Source organism: Berghia stephanieae, chromosome 1, assembly GCF_034508935.2.
Source record: "Berghia stephanieae isolate SIO BIC M18660-M18661 chromosome 1, UCSD_Bste_1.3, whole genome shotgun sequence".
Classification (NCBI taxonomy): domain Eukaryota; kingdom Metazoa; phylum Mollusca; class Gastropoda; order Nudibranchia; family Aeolidiidae; genus Berghia; species Berghia stephanieae.
The window spans coordinates 95,662,758-95,680,265 of record NC_088360.1 but is presented as its reverse complement, the minus strand read 5'-3'; the positions used below and the strand labels follow the sequence as shown (position 1 = coordinate 95,680,265).

At 34.3% G+C, this 17,508-nt stretch overlaps 1 protein-coding gene across 1 annotated transcript; it reads left to right on the top strand.

The window, feature by feature from the left end:
• Positions 1-76: 76 nt before the first annotated feature.
• On the top strand, positions 77-13,435 carry LOC144962439 (O(6)-methylguanine-induced apoptosis 2-like). The gene is made up of 9 exons (XM_078895383.1): positions 77-283; positions 1,036-1,157; positions 2,225-2,323; positions 3,862-4,041; positions 8,266-8,380; positions 9,143-9,246; positions 11,124-11,188; positions 11,994-12,184; positions 13,096-13,435. Exons 1-9 carry the CDS (start codon positions 202-204, stop codon positions 13,161-13,163), a joined length of 1,026 nt encoding a protein of 341 aa, XP_078751509.1. The 5' UTR covers positions 77-201; the 3' UTR covers positions 13,164-13,435.
• Positions 13,436-17,508: the final 4,073 nt, after the last annotated feature.

Here is a 17,508-nt window from a genome sequence, read left to right as displayed (position 1 = left end):
ACTAGTGTATAAACTAAACTTTCTCAACTAACTAATAAAATAAAAATTTGGGTACAATATAGTTCTAAAATAGTACTTCAACTGAATGGAATCTAGTATTCTTTGTATTTTTAAAAAATCATAAGCATTAGGGGAGTTAAAATGAGACTATTTTGTTAGTAACAGATTTGTCGGTAAATGTGAAGAGGCCATTGTTTAAACATGGCGGATAGTGTGAAAGTGGTCGATAATAAAACACTAAAGAGGTACCATACAAATGCACAAGCAGGCCATATTCATAAAGGTTTGTTGTGATACACTTTATTCTGTGTGTTTTTTAAATAATTAATATATTTTATGCTTTATTTTTATGTCAATATTTAATCATGTGACTTTTTTGTTACACTTTTTTTAACTCACAAACTTACATTACTTATCCAGCTAGACTATCCAGACAGCCACAGTCGTCTAGTTTTATTTGGCGAAAACGTTGCTTTACGTGCGATGTGCATTCACCCCCTCGTCGCCTTTGTTTTAAAATGATTATATTATTAGAAACTTGCAAGAAATATAATGTATATTTCTTGATGTTTGATACTTAACCGAAACATCCGATTTTTAAATGCAACAAACAAGAGTATGAGTAAGAGTTGTATTGGGTATAAAATGATAATTATAACACTTAAATAAATGAATTAATAAAATTACCTCTGCCTTTATTCATCTCCATGGGGAAATATATCTTTAGGGAATACCACAAATGTGTTGACTTGATCAAGGACGCATGGCATAGCGCAGTGGAAGGGAGTACAACCCGGTACCTCCAGGATATGAAGTAAAGAGTAAAGACCATTCCTCTGTGCTATGGGTTAATAATTAGTTAATACCTCATAATATTTATATAGTACACTTGACTCATTATTGATAATTAAAATTAATTCACATAAGATGAAATTATGTTCAAAGATGGAGACTGTTGTCCTGTATAATTGCTTCTCTGTTTCTTGATTAGTTCTTGAGCATTGTATTTTAGTTAACTGTCCTTGTTATTCACAGGGCATAGCATTGTTGCAGCCAATGCGTCAATACCAACAAAGTTCCAGACTATTGTCACAGACAATAGTGACAGAAAGGGATTCCTTGCAAAGTCAAAAAGATTTCATGGTGATTCATACATGGTAAAAAAATGTATATTAATTTTCTAAGAAATTACTGGCTCTGTTATTGTTGTTGTTGATTTTGATTATTATTATTATTATTATTATTATTATTATTATTATTATTATTATTATTATTATTATTATTATTATTATTATTATTATTATTTATTATTATTATTATTATTATTATTATTATTATTATTATTATTATTAAATAACACTATTATTATTATTATTATTATTATTATTATTATTATTATTATATTGATATTATTATTATTATTAATTACTTTACTTTTTTTCTTCTTTCTTTTCTTTTTTTGTGTGCATTGTTTGTGGTAACTACTGGAGCGCTGGGGCTAATTGATGTTTATATTTGCATAAGTTTTAGTGAAATTTTAATAGGCATTTGTGATTTTGTTTGCTGTTTTTGTTTTGGTATATATTTGTTTTATATATATAAAATAGTCACATGAAAATACATTTTCATTCACGAATTTGGGTTTATTTACCTGTAAATGCACAACAAGTTGAAGGGTAATTCCTTTTTTTAAAAACCATTTTCTCATTTTATTTTATTTTATTATTTCTTTTATTCATTTATTTGTTTCTTTTTTTATTAAAAAAAAAGCTGATTATACAAATTCATGGGGCTAATATGAAGATTGTATTCTCCTCTTCTGTTAATCGAAGGATATGAAAAATATTTTAAATGTTAATTTAAATAATAGATGACAAGGTGATGAATTCAGCAGTTACCGCTCATGTCAAAGTGAAGTACACAAAGTGCTAAGGTTGGCTATTGATTATTATTTTATCACAACTAATAGCAGTCTAACCCCTAAATATATGGTAACTGACAATTATTGCTGCTGCAACATTTGGCATTAAGTTGTTTCATTTATTTTGAAATTAATTTTTCAGTGATTGTAAAAAGTCCAGTTGTAGTGTGTTTATACAACAAAATTATTATGGGTGAATTTGTGATTTGATGAATGTGAAAGTACACATAATATTAATATGAATCAGTGGCAATCCTTGAAATTTAATTATATACATATTTATATTTTTAAAAACTTTTACAGACGGAAGCCCCTCCTCCTGGAATGTATGGAGAAATTCCAAAAGTGGACAAAATTAGTCCATCATTTTCAAAAAAAGGAACAGGGTCATTTGCTTCAAAGGTATTTTAGAAGCGAGAGAGAGACTGAGAGAGAGAGAGAGAGAGAGGAGAGAGAGAGAGAGAGAGAGGAGAGAGAGAGAGAGAGAGAGAGGGAGGGAGAGAGAGAGAGAGAGAGAGAGAGAGAGAGAGAGAGAGAGAGAGAGGGAGGGAGGGAGATATATAAACTTCAAGATCACTAATCAGATTTTGACAAGGCAGATTAATTTCAATCTTTTGGTTGTTAGTCTTCCTCCCATGTCTTTTCAAAGAGCTGATAAACATTTCTGTTATTGTAACAGAATATAAGTTTTAGAAGACAGGATGATTTCATTATTGTTAATCTCAATAGGGATATTTATATTTTTCATTCCGTGGAAAGAGAAATTTTCGGAAGGTCTGTATTCCAATTAGCTAGTAATAATTATATAACAGAAGTTCTGTCACTGATATATCATTCCAATTAAGCAGCAGTTCAGATAAAATGGTGTTCCAATTACCAGCTTTAACTGTAATTATATTAATAATATGGCACAGTATTATCTTTCTTCAAGATATGGACGATATGGGCATCTTTCCATATCTCAGGGTACAGTAATCCATGTATAATTTATGAAAATTTTCATAAGTATTTTCTCTTCATTGTAGGTGATATTTTTTCAGCATTTTTTTTTTTTGACCTGGTTTAAAAATAGATCAAATTGAGCCTAATTAACACATATAGCAGATATAAAGATCTTCCTTTTGTGATCATTTTTTTCAGTACCTTATTAAAGCTGACCAGCTGGCCAGGAAAATTTAATATATTGCCTCTTTTAGTTCACTGGTTAATTCATAGAAATACGAAAATATTTAATGTGGAAAAACCCGCGTTTATGTAATTATTGTATACCTGATGTTGCTCGACATATCTTTTCAACTTTATTTAAAGAAAACCCACACTGTCTTCCCTCTCAAAATCACCACCACAAAATTATTGTTTGTGTCATCAAAATGGCTCATTATCAACATATAATTGTTTTCATCATTACCTTTGTTAAAATCTTATTTTCTCAATCTAAATCCAATGAAAAAACAGTTGATAGATTGATTTGATTGATTGTTAATTTTGTAGCCTTGATGGCCAAACAGTATGATCTTACAACAATTCAAGCAATACTGAGCATTATTACTGACCAGATGTATAACAACGATCTTTAAACTCTGTCATTATCATTGATATTTTACACACATAAGCCCACTTGACTCAGACGAGAATTTAGGTAGTGAATAGTGCGAAAAAGAGTGCTGGGAACAATGAAACTAAGTTGCCTTTAAAATCATCTGTAAAAACACTTTTTATTTTCTATTTGGCTGCAAAACTTTGACTTTATTTAAAACATTAGGATGGTTTCCAAGTAATCAAGAAGTCTAAACTGGAGACTTCTTTTTGACAAGTATGAACTCATCTCAATCTATTGATATTTGAAGTAAAACTTTTCAGGACAAAAAAGAAAGTTGTGTTTTGTCCTTGCTCCCCACATTATTCATTTATACTTTATATTTGTTTCCAAAAAATTCCAGTCTAAAAGACAAGTCAGGTACATGGGTACTGTAGGCCCTGGGCCTGGCGTTTATGGTTTACCTAGCATGCTGACAACCAGAAAAGACTTCAACAAGTGCCAGGTGGCTCGCCTCTTCCAACATCCCATCGCACAAAGCAAGGAGAAAGTCAATGATATCCCAGCTCCAAATTCTTATGAGGTTAGTCCTAACTAATATCTTAAATGTGTTAGTGACTTACAAATCAGAAAGAAAACTGCAAGAAAGAATCCTTCCCCCCCCCCCCCCCCCCCCCCCTTAGCCTACCCCATCTGTCCTAGCTACAGCTGGATAGAGCAAGTTAGTGGAAGTGAAGGTTAATTATTGTGGTAGCCAAGGTTTTGTTGAACGCAAGGTGACTTTTATAGATACCGATATTAGCTCTGTAATTACAATGCTGGATTTTCCCAAATAACAATCTCTTCTATTTGTAGTCTCGATATAACTACAGATCTAACCATCTTTAGTTGGAGAGCAAAAACAGCATTGTGACTTGGGCTTCATTGAGGGTCTGTTGAGGCTTTACATTATAAAGGCATTGTACAAAATTGAATATAACAGTTTAAAAAAAATAGCAAAATACATAGTACATCTTTAGGATCAAACTCTTTTTCATTCAACAATAAGAGCAATATCAATTTCTCTAATCGTCTATTACTACTTCGATTTAATAATGAAAGATTGTACGCTCTCATCATTCAAAATTACATATGTAATATTTGATATCTCTTTCCAAAGAAGGAATTTGTAAGTCTGTTTGGCTCGAGTGTCTGCATGGAAATGGAACATGTGCATAAATTACACATAATGAGATGTACGAGAAATAAAAGCAAAGAAGTAGAAGAAGAAAAATGGGAAGAGGATGAAATATTTACTACAGTAAAGCCTGTAGAAGCCAACTTGCTTGAATTCATTCCCGACTGTGGTCTCGTTTTTAACCAATTACAGATGAAGTCAACAGCATCTGTGGAAATTTTGCTCAAAGTCAACTCAATACGACAGCCTGGCATCATGAAAGAGAAAGAATTTAATCATAGTGGGAGAGAAACAGACCTTATTTCCCTAGGAGATTGACTTAGGCAGTGTCAACTGTGTTGTAATTTTATTTTAATGCCGTTTAATAGCTTTATTCATTTTTTTCAACACTTCTATGGACCACAGCTTTACAGGGCCATGATTTGCATGCTGAAATGGGAAAAAATGGTGCATATCTCAATGAAACACTTTTGTGCTAGGTTGTCTCAAAGTTTAATTTTAGCCATTTGATAAAAGTTAAGATTTTTATACCAATGAGTTAATTACAGTATTTAAGTAAAATATCAACCACCGCGCAACCTTTAAATCAGCTATCTCAATTTCTAGTCTGTTCTGATAACAATAGAGATTTCCCTGAAACCAAATTTTTTGAAACGCTGTCTAGAGCACTTCCAAAGTGCACTTGCCAGTCCCAAGCCCGGATAAAGGAGCAGCCCCACTCTGTTGAAAAATAGCTACAGAAACTTCCAACAGATCATAATATTGTATTTACTGGCTTGAGTCAAGGAAATGCCTCCCCAGGAGATTTAGTTTGAACAGGAGGAAGTATGATGAGGTCTGGTGAGAGCTGCAAAGAAACCAGATCTATGACACATCTTTTCTCAATTAAGGCAAAAACAAGGAATGTCCGTAATATGTATGAGACAGGATAGTCAGCTCAAGTAGCAAGGGAGATGAACAGGTATGGAATAGAGCTACTTGGAATATGCAAGAGCCAATGGAATGGATCAGGACATTCCATTCTCTCATCTTGAGAACATCTTATTTATTCAGGTCATGAAGACGAGACTAGTAACCACACAGAAGGAGTTACAATCACGATGACCCCGAACAGTGCTCAAGCACTCATTTCATCCAGGATCTTGTCCGCTAGGTTTAACTCCAAAGGGCGAAAAGTCACTATCATCTAAGTCTATGCACCCACCAACAATTCAGACAGAAATTAAACATGAGTTTTATGACATACTTCAGACCACATTTTATAAAGCTCCTGACAAAAACATAAAAATTCTGATGGGTGAAATACAAAAATAGGATCAGAAAACAGAGGAAAGGAATACATCATGGGCGCACAAGCAGTGGGTACTATGAATAAAAATGGAGAACTTTTCGTCAATTTCTGTGCATTTAAAGACTTGGTGATTGGTGGCATTGTCTATCCCCAAAAGAACATGAATATCACCTGATGGGCATACTGAAAACAAAATTGACCATTTCACAATTTCAAGAAAGTGGAGATGCAGCCTTATAGACACCCGTACTAAACGCAGAACTGCCGTAGCCTTAGACCATCTTTTAAGAACTTTGAAGCTCAAACTTAGGGCATACAGAGAAAATTGCAAGCGACCTCACCACAAATTCAATACCCAAAAACTTAAAGAACAATACAACAAAAAGACATTTAGCATCTGTTATGAAGTAGATTCAAGCTTTTAGAAAATCTTGTCGAGGAAACTGCCCTTGAAGAACACTGGACTTGTCTGAAGAACACCTGGAATGAAGCATGCCTTGGTAGAAAATCAAGAAATGACAAAGTTTGGCTTTCAAATAAAACCTGCGATCTTATTGATGAAAGGAAAATGTTTAAACTAGAAATAAATCAATGTCATAATAATGAAGGAAAGACAGGTCTACATTGTGAACAAAAAAGTCAAGAGAAGTGCAAAGAAAGACAAAAGGACTTACTTCAATGACTTAGTTACTGAAGCAGAAGAAGAGACTTAAAAATATTGTACAATATCACAAAATTTCTCTCAGGTAAGAAAACGGCACATGTAAGGACTGTAAAAGATAGAAACGTTCAACTTCTGACAACAGAAATAGAACATAGAAATCGATGGATGGAACATTTCAGAGAACCCCTAAATTGGGCTCCACCTGTCACAACCCAGAGGTAGAACCAGCCGAAACAAGGTTAGATATAAATACAGAACCCCCATCTAGAATCGAGATTTACAAAGCATTAAAGGGAATGAAAATGGTAAAGATCCAGGACCAGATGGTGTGCCCCAAGAGGCCCTCAAAAGAACGAATTTAAACACCACATTAGACATGTTGCACCCTCTTTTTTTGAAAATATGGAGTCAAAACCAAATACCTTCAGATGTTTTCAAACTCCCTAATAGGGAGATTGTAAGAACTGGCGAGGCATTATGCTCCTCTCATGTCCTAGTAAAGTTTTCACTTGTGTGATATTGGAAAGGCTGAAAACTGCACTTGATGGAAAACTTCACTGTGAACAAACTGGATTCAGGAAAGACAGCTCCTGTACTCCGGATTATAATAGAACAGTCTCTTGAGTGGCAATCATCACTTTATATGAATTTCATTGACTTTGAAAAGGGATTTGACAGTATTGATAGAGAGGTTATTTGGAAAATACCACATCATTACGGCATACCTGAAACTTGCATAAATCTTATTAAACAACTATATGACCAAGCAAGCTGCCAAGTAAGCCATAATGGAAAACCTTCTGATTCCTATGACATTATAACTGGAATGAGGCAGGGAAGTCTTCTTTCGCCAATAATATTTCTAACGGTAATTGACTGGATACTGTGCAGAGCTGTGGGAGATAAAAAGACTGGAATAAAATGGAACCTTACGCAATACCTAGAAGACCTTGACTTTGCCAATGATACTTGCTTATTGTCACAATCCCATCAACATCTACAATAAAAAACAGACAGACTTTGTTTTGTTTGTTTTTAAAAGTTTTACAGTGCCTGCAACACATTAAGGTCATATCAGCGCCAGTAAAACATCTGGAGAACAGATGAACACAAAGAGGCTGGAATAGGAAAAGCACAGCATGCATTTATCACCCTCAGACCTATATGGAAATCAACAAATCTATCACTGAAAAACAAATTCAGAATGTACAACCCTAACATAAAAGCAGTCCTTCTGTATGGCTCAGAAACACGAAGAGTGACCAATACTCTTTGTAAAAAACTTCAAACCTTCACAAACATACTTTGAAACATACTTGGTATCAGATGGCCTGAGACAATCAGTAATAAAGACTTGTGGTTAAAATCTGGATAAGAGGAAACTAGCAAACAAATCTCAACAAGATAATGGAAATGGATTGGTCACAATTTCAGATAACAAACAACAGACATTACGAGACAAGCTGTGGACTGGAACTCTCATATCACCGAACAAATAAGGCAAGACATAACGTCTGTAAAGCACCATCACAATAATTACTAGTCATTTTACTTATGGGATTGGTGAGAGAATGTGAGTTTAGCGTCTTTTATCAAGGACTTACTGGTCAGAAGTTGAGTATAGTTATACCATGAGAACAAAAAGCCACTCATTTACTCAACTCTCTGCTCTCAGGTTCTGAAATTTCCTCATGGAAAAGCAAACAATGTGACGGCCAATGCAGCCTTCAAGTCCAAGTCCAGACGAGAGTTGATGGACCTCAAGGAACAGGCAAGAAATCCTGCACCAGGTGCGTGAAAAGACTTTTTTTTGTTCATTACTTTAAACTACAGTGGAATACTGATAAAGTCAACATTGCTATACCAGAAAGATTGGTTGACTTTATCAATTATCAATGAACATACTCAGATAAAGAGGAAGGGAATAGAAAATTTGGGACCATTGAGAGGTGTTGACTTTAAGAGTGTTTACTTTATGCGGATTCCACTGCACTTGTAATGCATTCTACGAACAGTCGGCATGCCTTTGTATGATTTTCAACTTTTGTTTATACCACAAACAAATAATTGCATTTTTCATTTTAACTATGGGAAAGATTCCTGAATTATTTTATGAAAGTTGAATATTGTGCAGCTTAATTTAGATTATTTAATATGATTAAGAAACAGAAAGTGAAGGATCTCAGCCCAAAGAAGATCTTCAGCTTGTATTTCATCAAAACTGAAATCCTCTCTTTTCATGATGTCCCTTACTGAATTTGGGATAAAAGACAGTTATCTTTTCTAACAGAAAGAACTAAATATTATTAAGACTAAGACATCATTGACAATGGTGGTTTTCCGTTTAACTTTTTATGGTGTCACACTCTAATTAGTGCAACTCAGAAACACCAACCCAATTTAATAAAAAAAGAAATAAATCAATCATATCAGGTTTCCCCTGCCTTTAACACACACCAGCTCACACAACATTATTTTAGATATTTGCTTTTATTTTAGACCAGTGAACAGATATAATCATTGTGTTACACACCCCCCCCCCTCCTTTTCAGGTACATATGAAGCAAAAGATGATGTTCTGCATGACAATGTCAAAGTCCCTGTCTCTAGTTTCAAGTCCACATCTAAAAGACAAATGCAGAAAGACTCTGAACCAGTAAGTGTTAAATTTACTGCGGTTGCTGGATGTGATATGTTCTATTGATTGCATGTAGGCAAACTCTTCAATCACGGCACTTGGGCTTGGCCAACACCGCAATCACACAGATGGTGAAAAGGGAAGACAGCGGGTGACTGACAGGCAGAAAAGGAGGAAAGAGGGGGAGGTGGGGATGTAGAATCACGTAGGAGAAATGTTCTCGCTCGTGTGTTGATGCTTTGGAACTGATTGGATTTTCAACAGGAGAACAGGGGATGAGGGGGGGGGGGTAGACAGCATACCATTGACACACCATTTCATTTCCGAATGTTGACACTAGCCCTAAAGTCGACACTCTTAGAGAGCCTGATTTCAAACTTGTTTTTCACCCAAATTTATGCTTTCGGACACAAAAACATGGGTGTCATCAAAACCGTCGATAAATTTTCTTTCTGTTTCACCAACTTTCCGATTAAAAAATGGATAGGAAAATTTTGTTTTTTCATGCGTAAACTTACTCACAGTTAATAAAATCCGATTCAACCCCCGTCATTTTGTAAAATTTTAAGGGGTGGCCCTAATTTTGACACCCTCCAGGAAAAGTCGGTGTTTTTGAGATTTAGAAACTTCTGATTTGTTAAAAATAAGTTTCCTTTTATTCCAGATACCTTTTCTGTTTGATCTATGTCATATGTCTTGCATTTCAGTTCCGAATGTAATCAAAAACTGACTAAAACACTTTCTACAAACTGTTAAACGTAAGTGCACATCTAATGAAGAGGGCGACGTCACTTCAACACACATTTTCCGGTTAAATTTAGCAATATCTGCAGAGGCGGCACTAGATGGGGTGTTCAAAGCTATTAGAATTTCTATTTATCAATGCATATCTGTAAATTTGTACCACCGACTCTATTAGGTGTTATATTGGAAAGAAACAAGTTCCAAAGTTGAATTTAAAGGAATAACCAATGACAGAAAAACAAAAGCTGAGCCTAAGTAATCCTTTAAAGCCAATCAGCCTATGGAGCCAGAGTTTATCCCAGTTTCTATTATGTGAAACGGATACTAGCAATGACTTGCCATCCTTTGGATGGAACATTAGTCTATGACAAATACTTTCCACCAGGTCTAACAGACCCAGCTACCCACTCACTTCTGGGTGGACAGGGGGATCAGAAAAAATCTTGACTGCACCCGAGATTGATCAGGGTCCCTTTGTGTGTAAAGCGAGTGCTCTACCAAATGAGCTATTGGGACCCCCCCCCCCCCCACCCTAAAGTAGGTTATAAAAAAATTATAATATACTACATCCATTCTCTCCATTGGGCCAAATCAATTCAAATCAACTTTTGTGATTTCAACTTAAAATCAATGTTTCACGCCGACATAACAACTCATTGAGACAGAGGGTCATTAATGTATCTGTATATAGTTAAATTACAAAGAATCCTGTGTAAATTTTATTGACTATTGTGGCCATAAAATGTATGTGTGTGCATGTGTGTGTGTGTGTGTGTGTGTGTGAGAGAGAGAGAGAGAGAGAGAGAGAGACTTTGCTTATCGGAACGATTTTGAAACCTACAGACCTTTCTCGATTAAAGAGGTCCTGCTGAATTATTATTATTATTATTATTATTATTATTATTATTATTATTATTATTATTATTATTATCATTATCATCATCATCACCCTAAAGTTTTACTTTATTATTTGCAGCGAGTTTTATAAAACTTTCTTTTTGTTGGCTATTTTGTTTGTGGGATACTATAATTGTTTACAACATTTTCCAAATTGATTTTTCCCTACTTTCTACCTGTTTGCTTGTTAATCATCTTGTATAACATGAAATTTTATTGTCCAATTCTATGTCTCAAACTCTTTCTTTCACCAGGTCCCTGGTCCTGGCACTTACGATCCTGGTCTGCCTGTAGATCATCCACCCAAGCTGATTTTCCCGTATGTAACATTCTGACAATTCCTCGTATATTTAAATATTATAACAGCTGATGTCATTTTATGCATGACACTGGGAAACCAGTTTTTTTTTCCCATTTTGGCTAGAAATTTTTTTTTTACTTCAAATATTAATGAATTGAGTTATTCCCAACATGTAAAATATTATTGAATATGACACTTTTCTATTTTCATTCTTATTCTCTTTGCTCCCCCCCCCCCTCTCTCCTTCAAATTCACTGTTCTCTCTCTCACCCCCCCCCTCTCTCTCTCTCTCTCTCTCTCTCTGTTTTTTTGTTACCATAAATTCCCTGTTATTATCACATCATATGTTATTTGTTCATCTTATCCTAAAAAAGGTCAACCCTCAAAATTTATTATTGTTAAAGATCTTCCATTGTAACAAAAGTTTTGATACTCCTAGTAAAAACTGCCATTATCCTTCCTTTCACAGAACGTGTAACAATTATTCTAAACTGTCAATCATACTGAGGTTACAAATAAGGCAAGGTTTCACTGAAGTCATCTCAGATAGCTTATTTATAATAATACGTGATCTATTGCTGCAGACCAGGATTATGTCATGGTGAACTATTTACTAACATTTAAATCTATAGTCAACGTTATGAATGTTGGGTTAGATTAAAATGCTGTTTTGAATGAATAAAAAAAAAGTTTTCTTAACTACAAGAAATTATAGGTCATACTTCTAGTCAATTTTCAGCATCTGCATCACTTTGATGTAATGCCACAGTAACATATTTATACATAACGACTTTAACAGTCCCATCTTTTTTCTGATCCCCAGACGTAAACATTACCTTTGTATTTCTGCCCCGGCCATGCCCCTACCGGCAACACCACCAGCGCCTGGCCCTGGAGCTTATGAAGTGAGAAATTTTGAGGAGCCTCAAAAACACTATATGTCCAGTTCTGCCTTTGTGTCCACTACAGGGAGATGGGCTGTCCAGCCGATTACTTCAGATTTTCCTGGACCAGGTTGGTGGCATATTTTGATTCAGTAACTCAGGGTATTATTATTGTTATTATCATTATTATTTTAATAAACTTGAGAGTCCAGACAGTATCGAAGATACCAGTTGGAAGTGTTTTGTGATTCACATGCATGACTTTTTGATTAGTTTAAGACTATCAAGATAATATAAGCAACTTTATGTTTTGTGTTGCCAAATAAAATTGAAAGTATCACAATGTTAACATTTTGACATGAAACTCATTGACTTTTGAGGTAGTTTTTGGTAGTACATAAAATACAATGGCTTAGAAAAAAATAGCTGCAGCTCAGCAAAAACGAAGTAACTTTTTTTTTCATCTGCTACATTTTTTAATAATGTCATTGAATATTACTGCCTTGTTTTGTAGATGTAATGATGATATTAAAAAAAAAAAGTGTAACATCCAAAGTACAATTACAATGATGTTTGAAAAAAAAAAGCAATAAAATTATAAATTTCGAAATCTTAATTCTGAAAAGAATTTGATTTACTTTTGGAATGGCAGCACCTACACCTTCTTTCAAATTTGTTAAGATGCAAATTTTTGGGATGCACAAGATAAAAGACTAAAGTGTTCACGCATTCAGTGCTTTCTCTTTTGTTTTAATATAATATTCATTTCAATTTCTAAGAATTAAAATTTTTCATTTAACTATTGACAGATTGGTGTCAGATTTCTGAATTCCAATTTTTATTTTTCATCAACTTTTTTCAAGATTTTTCGACTCTGAGTCAGAGTCTGACAATAAAGGAATTATGATGGTTATTTTTCTGAAGGGATGGTAATTGTAAAATATAAATGCATCGATATAAAATTCACTGTGTGTAATATTAAGATTTGTTTTTAATTTTGTCTCATTAGATTTTGGGGGTCTTTTTCTTTTGTTTTTTCAGCTCATTACCGCCCTGTGAATGCTGGAAAACAATCCTTTATCTTCAACTCAAACAAGCGATGGCTGTGATTTCCATTATCCCTTACCCATATTCGCTTTCCCATTTCTTCAAAACCTTCAAACGTCTTGCACATTATAAATATATTTTTATTCATGTATATATTTCATGACCTTTTTATTGTATATATTTTGTAAGAGATTTAAAATTTAATTGCAAGATTTGATGTCTTGATTTATACTATACCGCCAAGAAAAAATATTATTTATTTCATGTGTTATAAAGCTTTCATGTTAAATTCTTTTGTACATTAGTTTTTTTTTTGAGATTGAGAGATACAAAACTTTTTTTCTGAATTTCATTTCACCAGATTGTACATGCTAATCCTGGTCACTATTTAGATTTATTTATTTTTCATGTATATATTTATTAATTTATTTCTTTGAGTAATTATTTATTTATTTTAATTCCTTGTTACCTATGATGTTGTTGATTATTTATTTTGAATTTTCTGTGATCAGTTTCAGTTTTACAAGTTGCTGTATACAAATACAACCGTAGGGTTTTACAGTAAAATTACTTTAAACCGAAAGAAGCTAAACCGAAAAATACCTTAAACCGCAAAGAATTTAATAAATTGTACTAGTTTCTTCATTATCTTTGTAAAAATTCTTCTGATGAACCGAAATACTTCTAAGCAGGACTTTCTTTAAACCGAAACAACTTGAGAGCACCTTCCCTCTTTCTCTCTCTATTTTTCTTCAAAAATTTGGGAAGGTGGCCACACATAATAATGCCCGGCAATATTAAACAAAGAGCGAAAGTGTAAGATGAGGGTGAGGGTATGGGTGGGGTTGAGGGCTAGACAAACACTTCAATCACTGCACTTGGGCTTGGCCATCACCACAATCGTGCAGACTGGAAAAGGAAGACAACGGGTGACTGGCAGGCGAAAAAGTAAGAAAGAGGGTGAGGTAGGGGTGTATCAGGATGTTCTCGCTCTTGTGTTGATGCTTTGGAACTGACTGGATTTTCAACACGACAATAGGGGGGGGGGGGGGGGGGGGGGGGGTGGGGGTGAAGGGGGGGGGGGGGGGGGGGGGGGGGGGGGGGGGGTGATTAGCACTTACATTGACATGCCTAATCGCTTTTTAAATGTAGGGGGGTGTAAAGGACAGGGGCTTCAATGAATGCCTTTTAAGTTTTCACATTAATGTAACCTCTAGTAATGACTGCCATTCAATTCATTGATCAATTAATCGCACACGAACTTTTGATCTTATTTTAGCTTTACATTTTACTTAAAGATGTTTAAAATAAAGCACTGTACTTATTATACGTTAAAATAATTGAGCAAGACGGGGAGATATGTTAAAAAACACGGTATCCAGACTCAACTTTTTCAACAATTTTGAATGGAAAAACAAAACCCCAAAAATATTTTTTAAATACATCCAAAAAAAAAAAAAAAATAAATAAAATAAAATTTTTACAAATTAAAAAAATTAAATGGTTACCAAGACGGCATTTATTCAACAACTTTGTTAAAGGGGAAACAACCCGTGTTGCGATTAAATGAGCAATTAAATAGTACCACCCATGAAAAACATCGCAAAACGGGAACTCGCTTTAAACCAAAATGTCTTTAAACCGAAATGGTTTAGAAGGTCCCCAAAATTTCGGTTTAAAGTAATTCTACTGTATTTTTAATTTTTTTTCAAAATTGGTATGACTGTTCATAAGTTAAATTTTATCAAGAAATTAATTATGATCCCTATAAATCTGAATTTTTACGTCACGGACAGTGATGTTTAGAAATGGTGGAAATTTCATAATTAGATTTCACTTCAATGACATTCTTTAAAGATTGCAAGTTGGCAAGCAATGTTATGGCAAATAAATGCAATAATAACAAATGATATACATTTGTATAGTACTTTTTATACCAAAACATCTCCAACTCAAAGTGCTAAAATGGCAACGATGATTTCATGATGGTGGTTGTAGTAGTTGGGTAATTGTATGATGGGATTATGTTGTGGTAGTACAGTTGGAAATGGTGATGATGTGACGGTGATAACATTAAGGTAATGATGTGATGGTCGTGGTAATAGTGATGACAAAGCTGCCAACTTAAATTTTAAAATAAATTCTTATTTAAGAAGGGAACCATTATTAATAATTAACATGACTTTTCACAGCAGTTGGCAGATCTGTTATCATGTGGAGGTTTTACAGAGGGTGATATTGTGATGGTGGTAATAGTGTTTGTGGTGGTGGTAATTATGGTGATGGGGTAGTTACCATTACAATGATGTGTGTGGTTGCAATGATGATGATGACGATTTGGTTGTGATTACAATAATGTTGATGCACTGTAGTTGTTTTAGTTCTAGTGGTAGTTGTGATGAAGTGTGTTGATAGAACTATTTAAAGTGGTAATGATGAGGTGGTGTTTGAGGAAGAGTTGATAATGATGATGATGACGACGACGACAATGTTGATGTTGATAAAAAAATACATGAAGGGCATTTGAAAATATGGCAAGATTGAACACTTATGTAAAAGTCATCAATCCAAGAGGCAATGTTCTCCACGCATTGCCCCGGAGTAAAGTCAACTCCTAACTGGCAAAATGGCCAATGAGTAAAGGCTTTTATATGAGCAGTGTCCTAACTCTAAGACAAAAGGAGAACAAAAAATAATATTGAGACATCTTTAAAGAGAGAAAGGATATAGCTAGATGAAAGGAAGAAATAATCATTTCACTGTCTCTAGTTTGTGAAGGGTCCCTGCAGATAAGAGTGGTCAAATGAAATTTCCATTTCAAGACAACGTCAGAAAGTCCATAAAAATAAAAAGGATCAACTGATATAGGGGAAGAGAAGAAACTACAAGGGTAGCAAGAAATTCTTGTTGAGCTAATGAAATCTCCCTATGTTGTGTGTTTTGGTCTTTTAACTTTTTGCTCTCTTGGTTTGGAGGAGTGGTGGTGGTAAGAAAGTTATTTTTTTAACTACCTACCTCTTCTTTTCTTCTACCTGTAATACTTTTTTGTTACTCTTGCATCTCCTCTATCCATCTAGTTAAAATGAATATTTTACAATACTCCATGTACGGAGAACATTATCCTCGTCAAACTAAGAAAACAAGCAAAATTAGAGTTAAATGCTCTCTTCAATTGTTTGTTTTTAAGGGTCATATGGCACTTGTGACACATGTAGACCATTTCAACGCCGGTAAAAAGGTAGGAAATGGGATAGTCAAAAAAATTCTAGATTTACAATTGAAAGCACCAAAGGTGTGGCACACTGCTGTTTATTTCTTCATAAAATCGGATCACTAAGTTATACTGCTGGAACCCAGCAAGTGACTGACAACAGCAGCTGCATGCTGTAAAAGTGGCTACCTGGACGGGGATTCCCCTTTTTGAGGGTTAAGACACAAAGTATTGCATTTTCGTGATGTAATACAACACCATATCTAGATGACCACTTACATTACAATAATATTAACTTACGGAACAGACAGTACTACCTTCACTTGTTATGTTGGTTCTTTTTTCGTTTTATTGTGATTATTCTGATAGGTTTTATTAGCAATTTAAAATGCCTACCATTTTAAAATATTTTTGTTGTTGTGCGGACAATAAAAAATTCAAATCTTTAAAATCAGACGTTGGATTCCGAAACTAATTAATGCTTTGTCCAGTCTTAATATTATTACACACAGTAAAACATTCATTTTCTGATTCAACACATTTTAACTACGTTTTTAATGGTCATAAATGTAATGGGCTGGACATCTGGTATGTTCTCTTCATTTGTATTTTGTATTGTATTTAAAAGATATGGAGATAAGAGGATTAAACAATTTAACACACTCCTAAAGAACATATAAAGCAATATATTGTGTGTGTAGGTTTTACTTCACTATTACAAATAGAAACAAAACCATCGTCATTACACCAAACAACAACACCATCACAGTGGCGTTGTAGATAATAGAAGCAATGAATATGGTAGAAAAAGGTATTCCTCTCTCTCTCTCTCTCTCTCTTTCTCTCTCTCTCTCTCTCTCTCTCACACACACACACACACACACACACATACATACACCGATACATCCTGCATATACACACATATTACATACACACGTAAAAGACAGGCTAAGAGAAATGAATCACATTCACACTACACCTAATTCATACAACTGACAACAACGAGAAACATCAACAGTTAGTACAGATAGTATTCCACAAAAGCAAGTTTGACTGGGGAAAATAAGAAGAGGGGGAGAGGGGGTTGGGGGAACTCAAACACAGCCAAGATAGAGAAAATAATAGTGGCACCTCCTAGGAATTAACAGATATTCAGACATTATTCTCAATATTCACAATGTACAAGTAGTGCAGCT